The 25,000-nt window shown below is 39.8% G+C and overlaps 1 protein-coding gene and 1 pseudogene across 1 annotated transcript; both read right to left on the minus strand.

Moving 5' to 3' along the window:
* Positions 1–2,672: 2,672 nt before the first annotated feature.
* On the minus strand, positions 2,673–3,393 carry LOC138010357 (uncharacterized). Its single transcript, XM_068857278.1, has 3 exons — positions 3,169–3,393; positions 2,924–2,993; positions 2,673–2,758 (listed from the first exon to the last, which is right to left on the minus strand). Exons 1-3 carry the CDS (start codon positions 3,388–3,390, stop codon positions 2,673–2,675), a joined length of 378 nt encoding a protein of 125 aa, XP_068713379.1. The 5' UTR covers positions 3,391–3,393.
* Positions 3,394–20,442: 17,049 nt separating this feature from the next.
* LOC138010410 (uncharacterized) overlaps positions 20,443–25,000 on the minus strand; it is a 4,925-nt pseudogene continuing 367 nt past the window's right edge.

Below are 25,000 nucleotides of genomic sequence, written 5' to 3' on the forward strand. Positions count from 1 at the left end.
AGCAGTCACAACACTGTCAGGATCAACAAAGTCTGAGTCACTCTCACTCACCCATGCATCATTTCCCATTGCTTTCTGTCTCTCATATTCAAGGTAGGCTTGTCTTGACATCTCCACTTTGTTTTTCTCTTTATCTGTCAAATCCATATTCTCAAGGTGGTCACTGAACTCAGTCAATGCATATACCAAAGTCTCTTCGGAGTAATTTCGCAGTAACATTCGCAGCTCTGCCACAAAGGCAAACCAGTTGAGTGTGTTGTCTCTGAGCATTAGTAAAAGGTGATCCATTGAAGGTACAGGTGATACAAGTGGTCTATTCTTTTCTAGAGGGAAATCAGGATCTGCAGCTGGTCTAGGTTGTTGAGACTTGTCATGAGACCTGTTTGTAACAGCAAGATTAACAACAGCTGCAGAAGCAGTTTGCAACTCGTCAGGTCCCTTGTTCTTCTCATCATCTGATATCCACTCACAGTCTGTTCCTTCTGAACTAGACAGTTGGTCTACAGCACTGTCATCATCTGAATATGTGAGTCCAAATCCTTCTAAGACAGCTTTATCTTGAAGTTTTGCAAGGGTGTCAACTGCATCTCTTAATTCTTTAAACTCTTCTAAAGTACTATTAATTCTAGATTCTTGCTTATGGAAGTCACTAAAACCATACAAATTACTTGCCTTGTTCTTTGATAGGTTTTACCCTTTACAGCATGCGTACTTTATGACAAGGCTATCAGATTCCGAACTTGCCAAAGTACACAAGTCTTTCAACACCTCCCTTGCCATCCCAGACTGAAAACATGTCTTTCCTTGCAAACATTTCTCAGCCATGTTAATAACCCTAGGGATGTCAACACCTTGCAATGTTTCTAGAACATATAATCTCGGTGACCGAGGTCCATTTAAAGTCATTTGAATAATAGTCACAGGCATTTGTAACAATTTTCTAACAGCCTGTTCTGCTTTGTATTTAACTAACGGAAAGTAACGTTTATAAGAGGAGGCCAGTTCAACAACACATTCACCAAGGATATGCTTGCCAAAGTCAATCAATGTTGCGCACTCTTTGCGTAATGAAGGCGAAGCATGCTTCCAGTGACAAAACAAAGGCCTGATAGTGATAAAGTCTTCTAAACTGAACACTTCAGGTATGGGTGAAACATAAATGCTCTCAGATATTTTAGAGTTTTTTATTCCTCCTGCTTTAAAATCCATATACATCTTCAGTTTTTCATTTTGTTTTGAGGTCTCAGGCCCTGACACAAAAAAAATGACCGGATGTGTCACCTTTTTGCATCTCATCAGCATTTCCTTCCACTTCCACTTGCTCCTTATTAGGACCTTTTCCATCTGAGGTATCATCTTCCATGGTTTTGTTAACACTGTTGTCTCCTTCATCTTGCAGAGGATTTTCTGTGCAATCCCTGGAATGATCTTTAACATTGCTTTTCTCTGTGATACCTTCATTACTATTCTTATCTCCTGTTGATTGTTTCGTCACACCATGAAAAAGCTTGGTTTGCTTCAAGTCTGGTTCCTGAGCCTGATCTTTACACGTCTTCTTCTTCTTCTTTTGGTACTTCTTTGACTTAACATCAAGTTTTTGGAGCTGAGTGGTTTCTGACTGTAGCTTCCTTTTCCTTTCTCTTATTGAAGCAATTTCTTTACATTTCTCAGCAGCATGCTCATATTGTTGAGTGGCTGCGTACTTTTCTCTAGATCTTTCTAAAAATCTCATCTGGGAATCCAATCCTTGAATGTCTTCTTCTATTTCAGCAAGCCTTTTACTTTGCATTTCCTGGGACCACTTTGGCTTCTTAGGTTCTGATCCTGAATCTGGGTTGCGACTTTCCCAAAAGCCTTTGAGCAGGAATTTTTCTTTGACGTACTTTTTCAATCAGTCCTCCTCGATCGTTGATTAAAGTTGGATCCTCAAGGCAAAGCTTTAGGGAGGCTTGATTCATTGCACTTTGATATGTTGACAGGGCACTACCCTTGAAGATAACACTATCTGTTTTAATCCTTTCTGGAACCAATTTGACGTTGATCATGCTGTTATTCTCCACATTCTGTTCATTCTGAAATTGCAATTAAAAGGGCGCTTGTGTTCTAGTGTGAACCACATAAAGGAAATGTATGATTTTAATATCCTTGTGCTTGCATTCTGAGCTTGCACTTGCATTCAAGTGAGAACTAGGCTAATAAGCATTTTAGACGCAACACAGCTGTATACTGTCTGTCAAAGGCTCTGGGGACAAATGAAACTGGAAGTCCTAGATTTATGGACTTCCTTTTGTGGAATGTTTAACCCAAAAAGGTTGAATTTCTCCAACTAACAATCCTATTCAAATGGCAATTTAAGATGGTGGTCACCAGAGCCTCTGGCAACAGTAAAAGAGAAAGAGGGTCTGGGAACAAGATTGGATGCAACACATAAATGGTGGTGAAGGGTTATACCTTTTCGGAACACCTGGATAGTTTTTATTCTGGGAATATTAAATGATAATCCCTACTGGTAGGGTTCTCAGTATTATTTTTTGTCAGAGGATCAATAGTGGCTTTTGCTCACAGGGATTGTTTTCTTTTTCAAGCTAAGGATTAGTCATCATCATGGGTCTGACAATACTATAAAATGACCCAAGACATTTAATTTGATCATAATTACTAATATCACAAACCTAGGCTTTTGGGTCAACTTGGATTTTCCCATTGTTGATTAGAAAAGTGGCCTGCACTTGTGCCTCTTGTCTTAAGGGATTACTTGCTGAAAAGAACACAGGCAAAACATGTAAGCAAAATACTGGTCTGTTTTTGCTGTCTGTCTGTCCAATTATTTCATTACCACAGTAGCAACGCGTTTGAAAGCAGGTATTCACAAAATAATTAATATATCTTTTGGCTTGAGATTTACAAACAAATTACTACTGACCTGTAGTTGATAGAGTACAAGTGTTGCTTGGTGTTGCTGTTGCTTGGGTGTCTGGAACCTCTTTATTTGGCTTTTAATAAAGAAAATATCAACTATTTTAGTCTTTTTAGACAAAAGAAGATTTTTCTCACACATACTGAATTACCCAGGCGTTTTAATAAATTCGAGTGCTAAATTAAAAAGCCAAAGTATAAGAACAAAGCCAAAAATATTTTCTTAAAAGAAAAGGATGAGAAACAACTCACCTTCAATATAACCTTTACTCTTGCTTTGTTTTCAAACTTTCCTTCTGGAAAATCAATGTACTCCTGCCAATCCTGGTCAAACTTTTGTAGAAAAATCTCTTCTTTGATATTAAAAGCAATTTTAATAGCATTGATTACTTCATGGTGCTCTCCCGAGCTGGCCAGCACTTTTTTGGAGACTCCAAACTCTACGAGAATCTGTTCATACAAAAGAAAAGACATTGTTGAAAGATAAGGCAATTATTACGGAATACAATTGAAACTGACTGAAAGCTTCTCAAGCTAATAGTTTTGAGTTTTCGTCAGCGATTTCCTAGGCATATATTCAGTGTGACATTGAAACTTCAATAAAAAATAACTCGAAATCATCATCTCCACAAAAACTGTGACCTTTGTTTTACAGAGTGGGATAAAAAATACTGCGGTGGAAAACCGATGGGTCCCGATGGAATTGGATTCTTTTTCGCAATTCACTATTTGCTTGAGTTCACTGCGCGTGGGTTGAGAATCAGCAATTCCAACGCAAAGAAAATTTAAAAGAGCTTTTATATTAAGCAAAGAAATTAAAGAAGTAAAATGATTGGAAAGGCTATTTGGCCGTGTGTGTCCTCGCTAGTCGAATATCAAGACCCAAAGCTCAATAAAACAATAAACAATTCAATTGATAATGAGTTGGAATATTAAATATGAAATCGGCGCTCGACTTCGAACAAGCAAAAATCATTGAAATATCCACTGAAAATCAACGCAAGAAACATACCATCAATCTTTAGAATATTTACTTCATCTTAATCGATTTTGAAACTATAATAAATAACTCTTGAGCTCTCAGTTTAATTGGAAAAATATAAATCAACACAATACCTTAATGTCGTCCATCTTGAAACCGCCTTTGGGGATGAGAAAGCACATGGATACGACTCACTCGCCTCAGTCCTCGCTCGTCCACGAATGTCACAACCTTACTAATCCCCCACCCCACGGGCAAAACTGATGCAACAAAAAACAACAAATCCCCCACCCCCTCGGACACTAAAAGGTGCCAAAACCCTTAGTAACCCCCATCAATGCCCCATACTTCCCCGGGGTGGGGGAGGGGGGGAGGGTTTTAATTGACAGGTGCATAAGGAAAAAAATTCGAGATTATTTCGTCTATTCACGCTCTATTAAAGCTGCAGAATAAACTAGTACTCTTCATAAAGTGCTCTTCTCAAATGAAGATGCAGCAAGGAAACGAAACTCTTTTTTCGTGAATCCGGCGATCGATAGGTTGCAGAGAAGCGAAAATAAGCCGCCTAATTCCCTGACAGGCAAGGTGAAAACTGTGGTTTCGTTAGCTTCTCGCATATATCGAAACAAATCACTGTAATGATAACGAATACCAAGTCTGAACCTTCTCTAGATCCAAAGAATTTTACCTTCAAGTGTGATTTCTTCCTATAACTCTTGAATTCTGATATTAGAGGTGAGGCGCTGCCTTTCTAATCTCTTCTTCTACTGATTCAAACCGATGGTAACTGGTTTCGACCGGTTTATGTGTAAACAAAAGTTCAGAGGAGGCCATTGGTCGAATGACAAAGGGAGGAACGCGAAAAGAAGGAACGGGGAATCTGTAGAGTTTCAAATAGTCCATTTAGGACTTACAGAAACGACAACTGCATCAGCCTTCCGGCCTACAAAGGACACACTTTAATTCACCACAGAACAGTTTTGCATTAAATTCTCCCAAATTCGCAGCAATTAACTTTGACTTTTCTCGATGCATTTTCCGAACTGATGTGTGAACAGCTGTAAAAATAGGTACGCAATGCGTACATGCGTGGGCTTTACTGCTTTGCCCAAAGGTCAACCACACTTCCATCGCATCCCCTCAGCCTTTCCCTGATACTCCTCCCCTACTTTTTACATTGTACTCTTCACCTATCCATCAAAATGGTTTTTTTTATTTAGACTGTGAATCCCTCTAATATTGGTTTGCTTCCAAGTAAATCTGCCAAGACCTCCCATCAACATAAAATATGTTAGTAAATAAAAATGTGTATGTAAATAAACTTCATTAAAAAAATCCCAAAATTTAAATGGTTTAAATATTTCATTCTGATCGTCAACCCAGTGTTTGAAAATAGAACTAACTGAAAAAGTTACTCTTAATCGGATAAATATAATTCAGAGTCGAAATATATATACTAGCCACCTTATCCCAAAAGCCGCACTCAACTACCCAAGAGTGGCATGGCATGATCCATAGGCATGACTAGGAGCTTTGCTGTTATTACAAATGGCTTCCCCTCCACATTTTACCTTCGTGTTGAATAAATCGGTCAGTGGGTTATGCTAAAACAACTAGACGCCCCTCTCTCAGTCAGTTTATATCAACGTTTGGGGAGTTTGCACCTCGCCATAAGCTGAACAAACTTCGAGCAGACCAAGTTCAATGCAAGCACAAATGTATTTCAGTCTGTGGCACTTATCAGACACTCTGAGATTTTGTTTTTCAACCCGCACAATTCAAACCTGAATGGGCCTTCTGGCTCGTGAGAGAGACTTTACCTTTTTTTACAATTCAAGCCTAGTACAAATGTTGACTTGCGAAAGAACTAAAATGACTCGTATGTGGTGTAACCCGCACCAAATCTTTAGGCCGATAAATGTTGGCTTGCATGAGCAAAATAACTTTCTTCTGTGAATACCTGAAAAAATAACGAAAGAAATGAAATTGCAATCAGTTTGGTTTTAGGAAATTACAGAGCCAGATTTTCGACCAATCCAAACAAATTCATAACCCCGACATTCAGTACCAGCCAAAAATGAAAGACAACTTGCCTCGGTGTCTCAAAGCGGGAGAATACAAAATAAAATTTTCTCGAAAGCCGCAAAAAGACCCTTCCACGGTTTTTTGACGCCATCTTGGTTGGGGAGCAAACACGGCTAAATTTACAGTAAATGTATGTGATTTTGGCCAACTTTGAACCGCTGTCGGTAAAGTCTGCTTACGAGCCAAGTGGCCCGTTAGGCCGGAGCTTATCCCGGTTTCTGTAGAATGAAACGACTTGGAGTATTTCTACTCCCCCCTGGATGGGATGCTAATCCATCGCAGGGTTACCTCCAGCATTAAATTCGCCGGTACCCATTTATACACCTGGGTGGAGAGAGTCACTGTGAGAGTAAAGTGTCTTACTCAAGAACACAACACAATGTCCCTTGCCAGGGCCAGGACCCGGACCACTCGCACCGGAGTCGAGCATACTTACCATGAGGCCACCGCACCGGGCCCTTCCCGCCCGCTCTAGCGCAGCTAAAAAGAGACGGATTTCCAATTTTTGCCACTATTTTTAAATAGTTTTATTGATATTATTCACATCAAGGAAGGTACGACGTGCGAAAATTGATTAGAAGGATTTGAATGAAATTTAAAAAAATCGTTTATGGTCGTTGTCGCCAGAATATATTCTTTTTATCTCAGTATAAATGTCCTTTAAAGAGGTACTACGATAAAAAAAACTCCTTTTTTTCCCTGAGATTTTGAAAGTTTGTTTGCGTAACACCTGCCTGGCAAATTTTGAGCTTTGATTTTAATTCAAAGGCTGTTTATTTTGAGTGGAAGTTTTGGATTTCACGGTCCACCAAAACTGACGCAATGGACTTCAGAGGGTCGGATCTAGGGAAAAGTGACGTCATTCACTAAATGGCTTAAAATTTTACGGGGTTAAACGCAGTTCATTATGTATACTAAACACGAGTTTATAACCTCCAGCTGAAAGCCGGAAACTCCCGTGCTGCATATTAATTCGGTCGAGTACAAACACATTGCATTCTTAAAGTAATGAGTGTTTTCGTCATTTTCTGCTCCATCCAGCTCTGTCAAGATTTTTAAGGTCGTAATGGCGGACCATGAATAGAAAAATTCCAGTTAAAATAAGCAATTGTCTTTTTGAAATTAAGGCTGAAAACTTGGGTCACTGTGTTAAATTGACATAGTTTTGAAATCCAAAGAAAAAAAAGATTTGATTTTTTGATCATAGTACCAATTTTAAAAGACATTTACACTGTGGAAATCCGTCTCTTTTTAGCGGCGCTACAGCGGCTCAAAGTCGGCGAAAAACCCATACATTTATTGTTAATTTAGCCGTGCTTGCCTCCTAGCCATAATGACGTCAAAAACCGTGCAAGGGTCTATTGTGGACACAATTCATCGCGAACAGAAAGATGGCCTTCCCTTCTTTACTCGAGGCTTCCACGTGCTAGTACCCAAGCCTCTGTTTACTCTTGGAGATCATGTGACCACTCTCATATACCAACAAATACCGCAGATGACAACTTAGTGTGAGCAAAGCCCACACAATAAAGAATAAACATGAACAAAGTCCAGATATACGCTCTCGTTAGACCAAAGTTTATTTGAAGTTGACATCAGTGATTACAAAATTTTAACAATCTCAAATTTTACCGGTATAGTATTTCAATATTTCCACTGACTAAAGTACTAACCAACATTTCGAATTCTGTACGTTAAGTGATAGGTGTGGGAAAAAATAACCGACTATAGCTTTTGAATTTCAGGTTTGGTTGGACTCACTTAAGTCCAGAAATACTAGTAAGTTGATGCACCCCAATTTTAACATTCTACACGAAGTGTCCTTCTAAGTCTAAAGGCGCCCGCAAACGAGAAAGCACTGTCGCAGAAACATTGTTTCCCGATCGTTTCCTCGGCGCGCGAACGAAGAATCATTTGCTGAGAAAGCAAAATGTTTCTGAACAAATTCAGAAACATCTTTGCCTCCCGGAAAGCAAATTTTGCTTCCGTAACAAATGTTTCCCTAGGGCCGCAAAAGGGGAAACATTTGCTTCCACAACAATATGTTTCCGCGTTTGCTATCTATTTCCAACACTAAGATAAGGGTAAAGGTTAGCGTTATTTTTAGCTTTGAGTAAATGCAGCTGTTTATTCTTACTTGCAATTGAGGAACAGCATTCTGGGTGCACTTTGTGACGTCACTTGTGTGTCTCGGGGAGAAGAGGAAGGGGACACTTCGTGACGCTTACTGAAATCGGCGTGCATCTAATCGCTTGCTTTTCTGGACGTATCTGTTGGGACTTTTTGTTTCTCTCACACATAATAGATTCTCTTCTTCAAAGTTTTTAATTCTCCTTTTGGATAAGCTATAAAATAATCGAGAGATTTGCCATCGCATTTACGAGAAACAGCAAATCAAGTAGTGCAGACAGGTTTCTGTCACAAAAGCGTAACGCGTTGGTTCCTCTCTTTTAAGAACGTGTTTGACATTTGTAGCTAACAAGCACGGAATGGACAAGACTCCAAAACGAAAACATCAGCCCGCCGTTTGCTATTTGCCGAAAATGCGATGATCAATCTGTCTACCAAGTTACTTCTAGGAAAGACTTGAAAGAGGCTGAAGGGAACATTCACACACTTTTGTTTCTAATTGATCTAGCAATGTCACATAACTGACTTCACATATCTCAGAGGCCATAGTGCACGTTTTTCCCTTTGTGACTTTTCTGTTGGCCCTTGTAATGCATGAACAAGATTATTATGGACCTTTCGAAAGGCCGACAACTACGAAGGCTACGAGATGGTTGTCAGAAAATATTTTGTCACCTTATTGCAATAATTTCGATATTACTCCAAGTCATTCGGCATAGGTTTTGTGTATCAACAATCCAGGGATAAAATTGGTATTTAGCGTTGTGGATGTTAGGTGAGAGAATTGAAATTCAATCTAAAGGTGCTCACGTTCTCCACATCACCCTAAATTTGGTCAATACACGTCGTTGTCAGGGCGACGACGGCTGGTGAACGTGTCAAGCTGCAAAATGCACGTGCGGAGCGTGCAAAGCCATTGTTTTCTTTCATTAAGCCTACTGCCGTCTCATGGCGTTGTCGTAGCGGTCGTCGTCGTCGTCCTCTCGTAAGTTCCCTATAAGATCTACGACGGCGACGTGGACGAAAACGTCACCGCAAAATATAACTTTGCACTATCGTAAGAAAGTCCACCTCGTTGACCTCGTACAATGTCAGCGAAGTATCCTAAGAAATAAATTGGTACGAGCGGTTTCAGAGGAGAAATAGAGAATGAAAAGATGATTCTCTGTTGCATGCTCAAGTAAGCTATCGTAACGCTTAATGTGATTGGCTCGCTACTCTAGCAAAAAACAAAAGACTAAACAATTGACACAATGAAAGCTGCTCATAATACCAAACAATTGCAAGTTACGAGAGCTGCGACACTAGGGAGCTTTAGCAAAAACCACGGGAACGGCAACGAGAACGTCATCTCGATCAAACATAAATTCTCATTATTGTAATCACTTCATGACTATTCCAAGTTTTTTAATGTGAGAAGGTTATGGCAGTTATTTAGGGGAGAAAATCAAAATTTATCTTTAAGTGCTGACATCTTTCATAAAACCTCAAATGTGATCATTTCACGTTGTTGTTTTGCTGACGACGGCAAAGAAATGAAAAACGCACGTGCACAGCGTGCAAAGCCGTTGTTGTTTAAAATTGCCGTTGCCGTTGGAAATTAAAGCTCCATAATACTGCAAATGTGGCAACTTACGTCGTTGTTATGCACAGTACATCAAACCTATCTGCTCACGTGGAACACGATTATTATTCCTCTTTCAACCAATGATATGATTGTTTTGTTGCTTTGTGGTTGCCGTCGCCGGCGTCGTTTCTTAACTAAACTCCCCATCAAAACGCTTTATAACTTAAACACGTCCCTTGTCCCCAATTCTTTGATTTTACACGATAAATACAATACTAACTTTAAAATATCCTTCGTTATGACCAAAATGAAAGACTCTAACGCTGTGAGTGAATTAAGGTGTATTTAGAGAAACAGGGGATGCCTTTTCAGTGCAAATACTGTAATCAACAAGGGCCCTGTAAATTTTAATCTTAAATGATTTTAAAAACAGAAACACATTTTAAAAGCGCAAACATCACAGCAGCTAAACATGGTATTTTTCATGGTAAATGCAGCTATATAGTTTTCTGCTTTCTATTCATGATTTGCCAAAAATCTTCGTCTTTTGACTAATTATTCATCGTGTGCGTAACTTGGTTTGGTACTTGTGCTTAGTGATTTTTGGAGAATATCGCGCGCCATTTTGAACAAATCAACAAAAAGAAACTCCGGGCTTGGTGCCGACTGCCTGAGTTTTGAGTGGCTTGCATCGCTCTGTTGTGATTGGTCTATAGATGCTTGTTTACCGACGACACTTAATTAATTGACCGCCCAATCAGCAAATTAAGCTATATTTTACGGAAGTTAATAACATTAGATGTCACTATAAATTACTTGAAAAAAACCCTCTCTTTAAATTAATATTGTACATGAAAAATACATGAACTAACAAAGCGTTTTGCCACTGGCGACGCTTTAACGCCATGCTGTTGGCTTTGGAAACTGTCCAGCCAATCAAGAAAAAGCCAAAAATTATATAATCATTATTAATTGACTGACAATAAAAATACCAACATTATGTGAAACGTGATATTCAATATTCTTTTTTGGCATATTCTCCTTGTTCCATGCAATATTGGTAATGTTAACGGTAGAACCTTTGTTTTCTCTCAGGTCTCTGCCCGTAAAAATGGCGTCATGGGTTCTAATAATTTACAAAACATTCTTGTCCCCGAAGGGAGCTTCGTGTGGACGAAATTGACGTCATCTTTCGATCAACATCGTCTGCATTTTTCTCACATTTGACATATTTATTCAGCTGTCGGCTGATGAAAAAATAAATCTATGGTGCCATGTTACTTAAGTGCACTGAATTGAGACATATTGATTTTTTGTATAATTACATAATTAGGTGATTATTGAAAATCCTCTGCGCTGATTGGTTGCACTTGAGGAGATTATTACGCGATAATCACGTAAGCAGTTTTTTTTCAAAATGGCGGCAAGCCCTTTTTGTCGAGATGACAGACGAAGAAATCAATTGTTTCAAATGAAATGCATATTTTTCAAATAATCACCTATGTAATGTATACTAAAACAATTATTCACCTCAGGGTCAGCGAATATCTGTGAACAAAAACCTCAACTTTGTCTCGGTTTTTATTATTCCCCGATATTCTCCTCGCCTTCGGCGAATAATTGTTACTGGGCCATTTTTGTTGATCACCAAATTTGGTCGAGGTCACAAACGATTTGGGAACACATAATATCAAATCACATTTTTGGTTTAAAAAAAATTAACAAGTAGAATAATTTAATCCCGTTGACGATTGTGGTCCGAGCCTCCGAGTATCCAAAACAGCGATTTAAACACAGCGTTGGGAAGTGCTTTGAGAAGAGGAAATTATTTATCTATTTTTACAAAGTGTAATACAGTTACATGGATTCCTGACTAAACAATCGATTGTGTGGCAAGCCTCCTCGAAAGTTTGGAGAAAATCTTATTTTCAGTGCATTTCCGAACGAGATCAAACGACTGAAATTAGAGGATATTGTCGGCAGCCAATGAGGCGCTGGTTGAGCGAAATTCAAAAATTAGATTCTCGAAAAGTCATTCTTGCCACCCGTCACAGAGCTCGACTGTGAAACAAAGCAGAAGACCTAACGGCCCATTGCTGACACTGCAGCTGAATTTCACGTTGCAGCGTTTGTTGTTGTTGTTGTTTTTGTTACACAAAACCTTGAGCTTTATGACTTCTTTGAAAATGTTCGTCATCACAGGGCCAGAAGCCCCCGGGGAGGGGGTGGGGTACTGCCATATATGGGCTATATAGGTATGTGCCGCTGTGAAGGGTTTACTCTAGTATAGGGTACATAAATCAGACCGTTGTGTCTAGGTAAAGGTAAAGGCAAAGTCTGCTTACGAGACAAGTGGTCCATCAGGCCGGAGCTTATCCCGGTTTCTATAGAATGGAGTAGGAGTATTTCTACTCCCCCCTGGATGGAATGCCAGCCCATCGCAGGGTTACTCACGTTATTAATTTCGCCGGTACCCATTTATGCACCTGGGTGGAGATAGACACTGTGAAAGTGAAGTGTCTTGCCCAAGAACACAAAGCAATGTCCCTGGCTAGGCCCCTAACCCGGACCACTCGATCCGGAGTCGAGCTCACTAACCATGAAGCCGCCGCTCTCCCCCCAGAATAGTTTATAATTTTTCACGAAACTGACCAGTTGGTTGAAGATTTTATCTAGACTAAGGAAACTAGTAAAAGACTGAACAAACTGAACAAGTTTAAATAAATCCTTTTTTTGAGAGAGAAACGTTTGTGGTAAGGTTTTGTTTTTGCTAGAGTGTGCTAATGACCTAAGAAGTTTCTGAAAAACAGCTTCTCTAGGACAGGGAGGATTTGAAGAGTTTTTTTCTAGTATAGGGTAGCAAAATTCAGCTGAACCAGCTCGGGCATAGGTTAAGGATTCCAAGGTCCCAGCGATACACCCCCCACCTAGAAATTCCTAAAGTACTGCCCCCGGGCTAGAAGCTGAGGAACTCTTGACTCCAGTGTGTTAACGCTTGACCAAGCTCATAAATTGGCATATTTTTGTTTTACGAGGAAACATTTATCCAATTGACATTAACTTAAAATCTTCATGCTTAGCTTAGGAGTGACGCCAGTGCAACGAACTTTGTAGTCACAACAATATCCTTAAAAATCAATTTTACAGTTTACAGGGTGTAATAAAACATTCAACTCATTCAGCAGACGTAAACCAACTGGAATCTCTGACAGATCTGAAACCAGAACTAATAGCTTACTGTTCGTTCAGTTCGGGCAGATACACTGATATGGAGGCTCTTGAAACAAGGTAGAAATTCGCGATTATTTTGTGTACTTTTCTCTCTATTTCAGCTGCAGAATAAGCTAGTACTCTTCATGAAGTGCACTTCTTCTTCAAGTCAACGATACGATGCAGTAAAGAATAAGTGATACGTCTGACGTAGTAAAAAATAACCAACTATGGCATTTTGAATTTCAGGTCGTGAGAACCAAGTTTGGTTGGAGTCGCTTATGTCCAGAAATGGACGCACGCCTAATTTTAACATCCAACAAGAAGTGTCATTTTAAGTCTAAGCATTTGCTACCTAAAACTGAAATCAACAAATTAACGCAAATCAAATCAAGTGTTGGTTTTTGAGTAGAGGGAAAAACCGGAGTTCCAGGAAAAAAAGCTTCTCGGTGCAGAGTAGAGAACTAAAAAACTCAACTCACATACGACGCTGATTAGGAACTCGAACCTGGGTCACATTAGTGGGAGGCGAGTGCTCTCACCAATGCAGCGTCATCCCTGCACCCTTACTCTAAGTTAAGGGTAAAAGTCAACGTTATTTTTAGGTCAGGGTAAATGCAGCGGCTTATCCTTACTCGAGGAACAGCATTTGAGGGACACTTTGACACTTTATATTAATTGCCTGCATTGCGAGACACGAGTGATATTGAAGTTGGCCATAAGAGCTAAGGGAAACTTCGTGACGCTTATTGAAATCAGCGTGCATCTAATTATTCGCAATTCTACACAAATGGGACTCACCTACATCTTTTTCTCTTCGACATAACTGATTCTCTTCGTCAAAGCCTTTAATTCTCCTTTTAATTAAGCTAAACAATTGTAAGATTTGCCATCGCATTTACGTAAAAAGGCAAATCAGTGACAAGTTTCTGGCCCGTCATAAAAGCGTAAAGCTTTTGTCCCTCTCTTTTCAGAACTTGTTTGACATTTGTAGCGAAGAAGTAATAAAAGAAGAAGCAAAATTCCAACGGGTTTTTTTGAATTTTGACAAAACGCAAACTTCAGCCTGTCGTTTGCTGTTTGCCGAAAACGCGATGGCGATCATCTGTCCACCAAGTCAGTACTAGTAGTAATCTCGGATTATTTCTGTGTGTTCGAAATTCGACAGTCGCTTTGAAAGCAAAGAAGGAGGGTAGGAAAAGAAACAATCTTATGAGACCGAAAAAAAAAAAAAGAAGGAAGTTTGAGGATACGAGCTAGCTTGTACTTCTGGCTTAGATGCCGAGTACTATGACTCATGTGTCAGGATTTAAATACTTTGTCCCTTAGCTACATTCCGAATCATAAGTAAGTGCGCTCTGTGGTCAAAATAAGTACACATCGTAAAACGATAAAACGTAAATGGCCTGCTGAGAGGATTTGTGGTTACTAGTTAAATACGAAACCCGGAAAGATTAAAGAAAACAAAAGGGAATCGAGTAAAATTGGCAACGGTAATCATTTCCGAGTTCACTTCAACTTCGTCTTCACAGCACGTTAGCGCGAATCAGTTCCTGTGGTTATTAGTTCTACTTTCCCGGGGGAATAAAGTACTGTAATATACATAAGAGAGATTGGCGAATCACCAAATTCAGGTTGTCAGTGGTCAATACTAACACCTTTATTTTTCAGTGCTCGTCTTCTGGTATTTAAACTTTCACGACAAATGTTCACTGAAGTTAATCACTGTCTGGAGGGGTTGGTTTCTGGATTAGAGACTATCGAGATATACGACCTGTGATCATCTTCGCGTAGACGCCATATGCATCTTAACGCCTTTTTTAAATCGGAATACTCATATTTAACGGAATCCTGGCCATTCGTCACTTTTGGAGACATAAATCTTGGAGTAATCATTGATTATAAAGTGCGTTCGTTGGGAGAAGTTTGGGGAATCACTACACTAGACGAGATACTATGAAGGCGATATATTAAAGGGACACTGTCACGGGTTGACATGCGCAGTAGCATTCACTCTCTCCGAGACTTGTCACGCTCGAACGCCATCATGGAAATATCGGTAAGTTGAAGAATTCTGCATATATTTTGCATTAAATCAAGTTTATCTAAAGCAAATGCTATCTTTATCTAAAGCAAATTCCCCTCTGTCTTCGACCTTTCGTTTCCGCCCTGAGTTGATGCGTTTACCGCCATGTCCGGATCCTCCGCTAGACGCCATTTTGAATTTGTGATTGCTAGTAACTTGAAAAAGTCAGGCTGACTTTTTCAAGTTTCGATAAGCTACACGAGCATGCGCAGACCGTGACCGTGTCCCTTTAATGCAAAGAACGTCTATCAAAAGCATAAGGCTTGTGAAATGTGGTTGAAAATCATGGAAAGTTTGGAGTAAAGAGGTGGTCATTTGCGCATATGACGTATCAAAACCGAGATGCGCATGCACGTACGTACACGTATGACGTAATTCACGATGGCGCAGAAGAAGCAGATGAACGAACAACAAAACTTGCTAAAGGTCACCCTATGCACAGGATACCCAGGATTAGAAATTGCGTTCTCCGCAATTAGGAAAGATCGGGCTTGAAAGAGGAGGAAGGGAACATTCATTTCAGAGTGCGTTATCAGGTACGCAACAAAAGTGTGACAACGAGCAGTTACCCTTTTTTACTTGATTTTCTGTGTACAGAAACTCTTTCGAAGTACTTCCTAATGAACTCTGAATTCTTTGTCTTCTTCCCTTTTCGGCTATCGTCTCTTTCTTCTTTCCGGATATAGCAAGGTCAAAGGTTACAGCTCCACCATAGTCATCGCAGTTAATTACAGCTTCCTCACAGTATAGCATCCATAGCAAAAGTTCAATCACAGCCTGCCACGATGGGAAACCCTCGGGCAAATAAGGAGACAGAGTCCCTTGTAATATTTACGAGCCTGCTTTTATACTTTTAGTCTAAGCTGCTCGGACAAATTTGGAAAAAAAGTTTGGTTCTGCAAAAACGTGACCTTCGCTTGATTTATTTCAAGCCCCTTAGATTCCATGCTGTACCTTTGTTTCAATAGACCTTTTTACCGATACGGCGGCCATTTTGCTTTCTATTGCTTCGAATAGCCATTATGGGATGCCCAAGGGGCAAATACACATGAATTTGCCCCCTGGGCATCCCATAATGTCTTTCGAAACAATAGTATTCCCAACAGTGATCGTGTATACATAAATATAAATTTAAGGATATCCTACATAATCGGCTACTGGATACTTTGACACAAGAGAATACTTATGTTGCCGTGCACACTTTTAGTTGAAATATTTAGTAAATTAATTAATTAAGGTTAAAATTTTCAGCTTAATTTCGGTTATACATTTGTTTTATTCCACCTACTTTGTAATTTATGAACTCCCTGTCATTTTAATCCAATAATTTATGTTGATGTTCGTGTATCTGTTCTCTTTATTGTTGTCTCAACCCCTATTATTGTAATCTTTTATTTTTCCTATCCGCCTCGATTAGCTACGCTATTTTGCGGGTAAGGATCAATGGAAAATGTACGAAAGGTGAGTGAATGTATAATAAACTAAACTTGCATCTAGAGAGTTATGTTGCTATTATTTTTGGAAACTGCTGAGTCACATTAAGGAAATTTCTGGAATATTACAGATTATAAGATAATTCTAGAAAAGTCTGGAATTGCATGATAGATAAGCCACAATTAAGTAATTTTGATCCTCATAACAATATGTGGGGAAACGGGTGATTCAAACCGGTGATAACTGGTTTTGACAGGTTTACTTCGGCCATTGATCAAAAGAGAAAAGTAGCTATACGAAAACAAGGAATGCGAAAACGAGAAACGGGGAATCTGGAGTGTTTAAAGGGGCTAGGTCACGCAATTTTAGGCAATTTCATCAAAGATCAAATGGTCATAGAATTAACTGAAATAACAAAAAACTATAGAAGAACTGAAACAAAACACAGGAAAACTAAGAAGAGACAAGGATGGACAAAACTGGGGAGGATTGAAATGGATTGCATTTGGGTAAATTTGAAAAACTTCGGCCCACCTTTTTTCAAATTTATGTCAATTTACATCAAAATGTAATTTAAACAGCTGGAAAATCATTCTCAGTTGTTATGTGGGCGTGATTTTGCAAATGAAAGACTCTTGGTCTGCCAATTTGACGTTTAGAGCTCATAACTAACAAAATTAAACAAAATTACCTAAAACAGCGTGACCTAGCCCCTTTAAAATTGGGCATCCTTCAAACGACGAATCTTTAAAAGGAGGAATATTTAAAGCCAGCAATATCACAAATAGGGGTTAGAATTTTGTACCTTTCGAGGCATCAACAGCGACCTTCAGATTGAAGTACGAACGACTACCTGGTACGATATTTCTGTACTGGGCACGCGCATTACATTTAAAGAACCAAATTTTTCCAAATGGACATGCTCAGAACTGAGAACTCGCATCGATCTCGTAGTTGTCTTTAATTGTACCCCAATAAGAAGGTCGCTAATAAGGTGCGCTCTTTCGTTTCCTTTTCATTGATGTAAGCATTGAGACTGATGAGCATGCACTAGACCACATTTGTTTCGACACCAGTGATCAAGGCTGTGAAAGGTAACTGCCTTATCCCGGTTAATATTAATATACGGAAAACTGAACTAAAGTCATCTGGAATTTCTAGGTTGAAGCAGTGGTTGTCCAAAGGTTATTTTAAGTGAACCGGCCTTTCTTGGAAAGATGTGATTGCGTTACTTCATACCAAACACTGCCATTGATTTCAATGCCACATTACCTTCGACTGATATGTAAAAAATGACAGCTTCGTATGATTACAACACTATATATACCTACCAGTAAAGTGCCAAACGAGGAGAATCACGGTTTAGCGGGGTTTGATCTCCAAAGTTTGGAAATGATAATGTCATATGGTTCAAGTTAAATGAACTGTGACAATCTCTGATAGAGAACTGCGATGATAGCAACTTGTTTACATGGCGCGCTGGCCGAACTTTGATCTTTGACAGTCTTGATTCGTTTTGTCGATAAATGAACACGCTTGTTCAGTGAGTAAAAGCTGTGAATTATTTGCTTCAAATTTCGTAACTTATAAATTGTTTGACTATGGCACGCTATTCGAGTTAGTGAATTGTCTTCCAGGTAAGTCTGTCGGCTGATAAAAGTCCCTTCTCAGTCCGTCGAGCCGCACGCTTTAGTCACGCAAGCGAGCCGAAGAGCTGAGAGAGGGTTGGGGAAGAGAACAGTTCAGTTGGTAGAGCAGTACTGCGCGGCAATCGCACGCTCATGGGGTTCGAGCCCCGTTTTCCAGGCCTTAATAGGTCATATTCGTGTTGATTTCTCACCGTTGCACTGAAACGAGCGTGGAATAGAAACTGATATCGATGCGGGGGAATCTTTTCAGATGCAGATTATTTCCCCCGCAGAAGTCCAGTCCAATCCTGACAATACAACTCTTATGTAAAAATATCTCACTTAGCTGCCATTGATGCAGTCCATTCACGATTCACACAAACGTAAAAATGCACCAGCCTTCCGGTTTTCAAGGAACAAACTTTAAATCTGTCACACCAACAAGACAAGCAATGATACGGCTAACGTTTGATTCACTTTTCGAAAACTAACACGAGTAACACGAGTCATAAGTCTACTAAAACTGCGCATTTCCGACCCAACTCGGGCTCAGGCCCCACACTCCAAATTCAACATAGATCGGTTTTTATATTAAATTCCTAAATTCGCGTCTACTAACTGACTTTTCTCGATCCAATTACGGTACTCATGCGTAAACACCTGTAATAAACGATAAATATGAACAAATTCCAAATGCCCCCATGGTCCAATTAGACAAGTTTGCTTTAAGTTGATTTCCATGATTATAAAATTTTAGCAATTTCAAATTTTACTGGTATAGTGTTCCTATATTTCAACAAAAGTATACCAATATTAAGAGTTCTGTACTTTAAGTGATACGTGTGACGTGGTGAAAAAATAACCCACTATCTTTTGAATTTTAGGTCGTGAGAACCAAGTTTGGTTAGACTCACTTACGTCCAGAAATGCAATTTATTAGATGCAGGCCCAATTTTGACACCCAACACAATTCAAACAATATTATCGAAATACATTTTTCGCACTTAACGACAATTCCACGACTGCGAAATTTTGTGCCTATCAGTACATAAAAATTATTAAAAACTCTACATTCAATGCAGTTACAGCTATTTGCGAAACAATTTATGACATTAATCATATCTGTTGAAATACTTAAATGCAAAATTTTTATTTATATATAGACCCAACACGAAGTGTCCTTTTAAGTGCAAGCATTTGCTATCTATTTCCAACAACAAGGTAGGCGTAAAGGTTAGCGTTATTTTTAGCTTTGGGCAAATGCAGCAGTTAATCTTTACTTAAAGAGCAGCATTTGGTGGACACTTGTATGTATTCCGAGACACGAGTTATGTTGAAGTTGTGGAGCAGAGCAAGGGGACACTTCGAGACGCTTATTGAAATCATTGTGCATCTAATTATTCGCACTTCTGTACATACGGACTCACCTACAATTTTTTCTCCTCTACGCAACCGATTCTCTCTTCAAAGCCTTTAATTCTCCTTTTATATAAGCTAAACAGTAGATAAATTTGCCATCGCATTTACGTGAAACAGCAAATCAATGAGTGCATACAGGTTTCTGACCTGTCATAAAAGCGTAAAGCTTTTGTCCCTCTCTTTTAAGAACTTGTGTGACATTTTTAGCGTACAAGAAAAGAAGCAGCAAAATTCCAACAGGTTTGTTTGAATTTTGACAAAACGAAAACTTTAGCCTGTCGTTTGCTGTTTGCCGAGAACGCGATGGCGATCATCTGTCCACCAAGTTAGTACTAGAAGTAATCTCAGATTATTGACGTGCGTTCGACAGTCTCTTTGAAAGCAAAGAAGAAGGGTAGGCAAAAAAAAAACAATCTTATAGGAACGAAGTTTGAGGATACGAGCTTGTACTTCCGGCTTAGAGGCCAAGTAATATGACTCATGTGTCAAGGTTGAAATACTTTGCCATTGGCTAAACTCCGAATCATAAGTAACTGCGATTTCTGGTCAAAATAACTATGCATCGTTTCTTTGGAAACGATAAAACCAAAATAGCCCCCTGAGAAGACAAGTGGTTACTGGTGAAATACGAAACCCAGGAATCACTTCACTTCACGAGACGAGATACTATGAAGACGATGCATTAATGCAAAGAACGTCTATCAAAAGCATAAGGCGTGTGAATGTGGCTGAAAATCATGGAAAGTTTGGGGTAAAGGGGTGGTCATTTGCGCATATGACGTAACAGAACCGAGGTTCGCATGCGCATATGACGTAATTCAAGATGGCGTAGAAAAAGTAGACGAACGAAAAACGAAACTTGCTTAATCCCCCCCCCCCCCACCCCATGCACAGGACACCCAAGATTAGAAACTGCAAAAACCTAAGTCATCTATTTAATATTTAAAATCTTCTCCAAAAATCTTTCAGCATTACTGTACCTCACCGTTGCCATGGAAACAGTTAGGGACCAGCAGACACCCTTACAAAAACTGCCAAGGCCCCCTTGCGGTAAATCCTTGTCATCTTTTACAATACGGAAAAAATGGAAATTCTTACCAGCGTGGCAATAAGAAAAGAACAACCCAACGAACTCAAGAGTATATCAGGTAAATACGATTTTGCACTCAATTAAAAAAGTCTGAAATCACTTGCTAACACTACAAATCAATCTAAAATAACACAGAAAGATAATTCAAACATCGAAACTATTTTTGCAATGTCATATTTGCAATAATAGCCTCCTACGGTTTTAATTTTGCAGTCAATCGAAAAAGTCTGAAATCACTCGGTAACACTAAAAGTGAATGATATAAACTAGAATGACAGAAAATACTTAACACCTCTACACCTTTTAATGTACATCGTCTAAAATACTGAAAATAAGGCAAAAAATAGTTTAAAATCCACTTTGAAATAAAGCACATTGACAGGTTTCAAGTAAATGATCGTTCATGGTTGAAAAACAACCTTTCAGTTCTAATAGGCACTCGAGCCGTTTTTGGTGCAGCACATAAAAACACGAATACATAATTTGTCTTAATGCTCTTCTTAAAGGCTTAATAAGGGGGTCCTCCTCTGTGCCTTATAGCATGCATAGGCACATAGTTTTGTCTTAATGTTGTCCACGATATTTCACTTATAGGGTGTGGGCTACCTAAATAAAAGCGCTTTTGGTTTCCTCACGCCCAATCCTTGTTTCTTTCTTCAATAATCAACTTTGAACGTTAGCAATTTTATACTTCATCTAACATCTTCTCAAAATACTGAATTCATGTTCCTAAAGGTTGTTGTTAGACTGTGTGGATTGAACACCAGTGAAAACCCCACTGAATATCCAAATTCACAGGCGATCAGAGAAAAAGCAAATAAGCAATCGAGCAAGGTAAATAGTGTTCAGCTAGCTAGTCTTGTGTCACGACTATTAGAGTTTTGTTTTTCATCTCAGCCAGTCTCCAGTTTCATTGTCTCAAAATTAACTATTCCACATCCTTCTCTCTTTTAGCCAAACAATACTTCTTTTGCCTTACCAGCTGTCTGCTTTGTTTTGATCCAGCATTGACTGAGAATTCCTTTTTTAGCCTCTTCAGTTTGTTTGCGAAAGAACTCACGAGTCTCCCAGTTCTCTCGGTATTGTTCCCATGGGTCGAATCCAGGCTTTCGAAGAAGATTGATTTGGACTGCTTCGTCCCTTGTTTTCTGCAACGATTTTACCCGATCTTTCCAGCCTGGTTTTGCCTGTGATTTCTCGGATTCTATGAGAAGATCCAAGTAATCCACTTGTTCTAGTGGATCCTTTTTGAGGGCTATTTCTGACAGCTTCTTCAGACCACGCTGCATTTCGGCGACGAAGCTCAATACGATTTGATTGGTACGCTTGAATTCCTCTTCTACTTGTTTGATCACAGCCTCCACCTGGGTCTGACCTTGTACCGCCGTATCGTACCTGTCTTTTATCTCGTCATATTCCTTTTCCACGGTAATATACTCTGTTTCAAAGCGATATTGGTCATTCACGTGTTTCGTCCAGTGACAGTGGTTTGGACATTTCGTGCAACTCCCATTTGACATGGCAGCGCACCCCTTCTTGTCCTCACTTCTTGATCTTTTACAAGGATAATGGCAGGTATAGTTGCAAGTTAAGCAGTTGGTAGTGTACGTACCGGTTTCCAACGGTATTTGTACGCGGTGTGGTTCTTTAACAGAGAACTTAAAGTTTCTGTTGGCGTTAATGTCGGCTGCATGTTGATTGAACGTTCTCTTTAACTGGCGCAGCTCGCTCAGTTTGTTTACTCCAAGATCAATTTTCTCACGAAGACCACAAAGTCGAACTTCCAACTGAGCTCTTTCACTCAACACCTGCTTTGTCAGGATGAGACTCTTTGGTTCCATCTGGGCCAAAAAACTAAAGAAGGTATCGAAACTATTGATTCCCATTTTCCAAAACATTCTATCGAAGTTGTCTTCGTCGTCTTTACCAGAGTTAGCGACAAACAGAGCGCTGTTGTTAAACTTGAAGAAGTGTTTTTCATCCTCTAAGATTTTGGCTTCTAGTATTGCTGACAGAGCTTGAGGTCTTTGCCCATCAGCAAAGGTAAAAAGCACTAAGATATTCTTCCGGATATCTTTTCCGAACATGGAAAGAATTCTGTCGAAAACATACTGCTGGGTTGGAGTGAGCCTCGGATTCCCAGCTTGGGCCACGAAGCAGATGGCATCAACATGATCAATGCCTGCTAAACCTTCCGTTTCGAAGAATTTACGGATCTGTTCTGTTATCACTTTGTCACGCGCAATTCCTCTTGTGTCCCCAAAGCCAGGAGTGTCCACAACAGTGAGGTGATAAGGTAATATGAATCCTTTCATGTAGGGTAGAGTGTAACAAGTTACGAACTGGGTTTGACTGTGTGCTTGATTTCCAATCGTTTTCGCTCCTTGGCTACCAGAAAGCTCGTGTATCATCTTGAAACGAAAGTCTTCCTTCCACTCCACTCCCAGGACGTGGTTGATCATAGCATTCACCGTGGTTGTCTTACCAGAGCCAGTTGAACCAACAACCATTATCACTTTCTCAGGAATTGATTGAGATAAACCACGTGACGTCAGCTTCTTATGTTCAAGATTGATAACATATTTTCGTTGTTTACTACTCCAGTCTTCGTGCACAAGTGTTAGAGGAAGAGCGTATACTGTTGGCTTCCTATCTTTAGGTGGCTCAACAACGTCGCAGAGGGCAAGAATCTTGGTCGTTTGAAATTTTGTCGGAGCACTCATGGTTTGTAATGCATTACTAAGCTCACTGGGGCTGCTCTCTCCTTTGCGACCACAAATTGCGGTAACTCTAAATTTATAACGTACTCCTGCTTGAAGACTCTTGATTTCGCAAGTAAGCGATGCATATTCTGTGTACTGCTCCATCTGTTGGGAACTGGTGCTCCACTCAATCTTGTACTTCTCAATTTCAACCCCCTTTCCAATGTTCTTGGGTTTCGTGAAAGCAATGGTAATAGTGTCAGTCGTTGCGGCTACAAAGGATGGCTTGCCAGGCGGACTTGTTGGTTTAGTAGTTTCAAACAAAGTATTACTGTATTGGCTGACCACAATCTTTCCCATTGCGCATACTCGGAATTTGTATTTGATAGCAGGTTGAAGTCCAGATACGGTAGTAGTTTGCTCAGCCTCGTTACCACAAGCTGAGTACTGAGTGATCCAGGAGGAGCTCGCTTCTTCATCTTTCTTGTACTGAACTTTGTACTTCTTGATCTTGCTCTGGCTGAGGTGCGGGTCATTCCATCGAAGCTTGATAGAATCCTCTTGCACATTCTCTGATTCTAGTTTCTCCGGCTTTGGTGATGATTTAAAGTCGTCATCAACTAGATCACCGTCCTCGTACAGATAGACGAAAGCTCCTAGCTGTCCACTGAAGTTTTCAGACAGACACTCCTCTGTGGCGAAAAAATTCACTTCCTCGTGGTCTTCATTTGCAGCTTTGAGTTCTGCGAACTGTTTCAGAGTCTGGCGAATACTTTTATTAACATTTTGGTCTGCGATGTCTGTTGATGCCCCCCTCTTCAACCCTGCCGGACCCTTCTCAGTGAGGTATTCATCCATGCTCGAAATCTGAGGATCGTCTTCCTTCCCAATCTTAAATGTGCAGCACACAATATGCTTCTTGCTTGGGTCGAAAGTTTCGTTTTCTACATCTTCAGGACCAACGAAAGGAGTGTCTCCCAAGTAGCCGATTATACCTTGCAACCTCTTTATCTCTTTCCTTTTTTTCTCAATCCAAGTATCAAGGTGAGGTTTTGCGAAGGGGGAACTCTCTTTTTTTTAAAAAATATAGCCAAGAGCTGATTCTTCTGCTCGGCCTCCCCTGATGCTTGGAAGTAAAAACAGCAATTTTTTCTGAAAAAAGATCCTGTAGCGGGAGATATTGTTTTTGAAGATTGATAATTGCTTCTTCACTCTAGGGAACGACGAACATACGTCTTCTCTCACAAGATCGCTACACTGAGCTTCAATCCACTGCAGTTGTTCTTGAATCTCACATGTCTTGCTTATATAATTAGCACTGATTTCTCTGACCATTTGTTGCCCCTTGCTATCGATTTCACTTAGAGGGCGTAAATATACCTGGACAGCCACGGCGTTCTGACCCTTGTCCCCAATCAATGAGGGCAGTCGTTTGTAAACCCTCACTGCTTCTTCGTATGTAGTTGGACTTTCTTCTGTTCTGAAGTCTCCGTACATTTTACAACGCATTGCCTTTGTTTCCTTCTTCTGGTCTTCAGTTATGTCGACAGGCCCATTTCCATCAATAGAGACACTAGGTAGGGCTTTTACCAGTACTTCCATATTTCCATGTACGTCCCTCAGAGATTCATCTTTGGAAACTTCTTGATCAAATATCAAGAATGCTTTTGCTCCATACAGGATTCCTACCACTACATCGGTGGCAATATCTTGGTCAAAGACCTCTGGATGCTGGACCTTTCCTCGTCCCA

This window comes from Montipora foliosa, chromosome 7 (assembly GCF_036669935.1).
Source record: "Montipora foliosa isolate CH-2021 chromosome 7, ASM3666993v2, whole genome shotgun sequence".
NCBI classification, from domain to species: domain Eukaryota; kingdom Metazoa; phylum Cnidaria; class Anthozoa; order Scleractinia; family Acroporidae; genus Montipora; species Montipora foliosa.

Excerpts from the sequence above, each read along its gene's own strand:
- LOC138010357 (XM_068857278.1), bottom strand. The coding sequence starts at position 3,390 with ATGTCTTTTCTTTTGTATGAACAGATTCTCGTAGAGTTTGGAGTCTCC. Across the intron at positions 2,994-3,168 it reads GAGTAAAGGTTATATTGAAG|CCAAATAAAGAGGTTCCAGA; the intron begins GTGAGTTGTTTC and ends CTTTATTAAAAG. Across the intron at positions 2,759-2,923 it reads TTGTACTCTATCAACTACAG|CAAGTAATCCCTTAAGACAA; the intron begins GTCAGTAGTAAT and ends TGTTCTTTTCAG.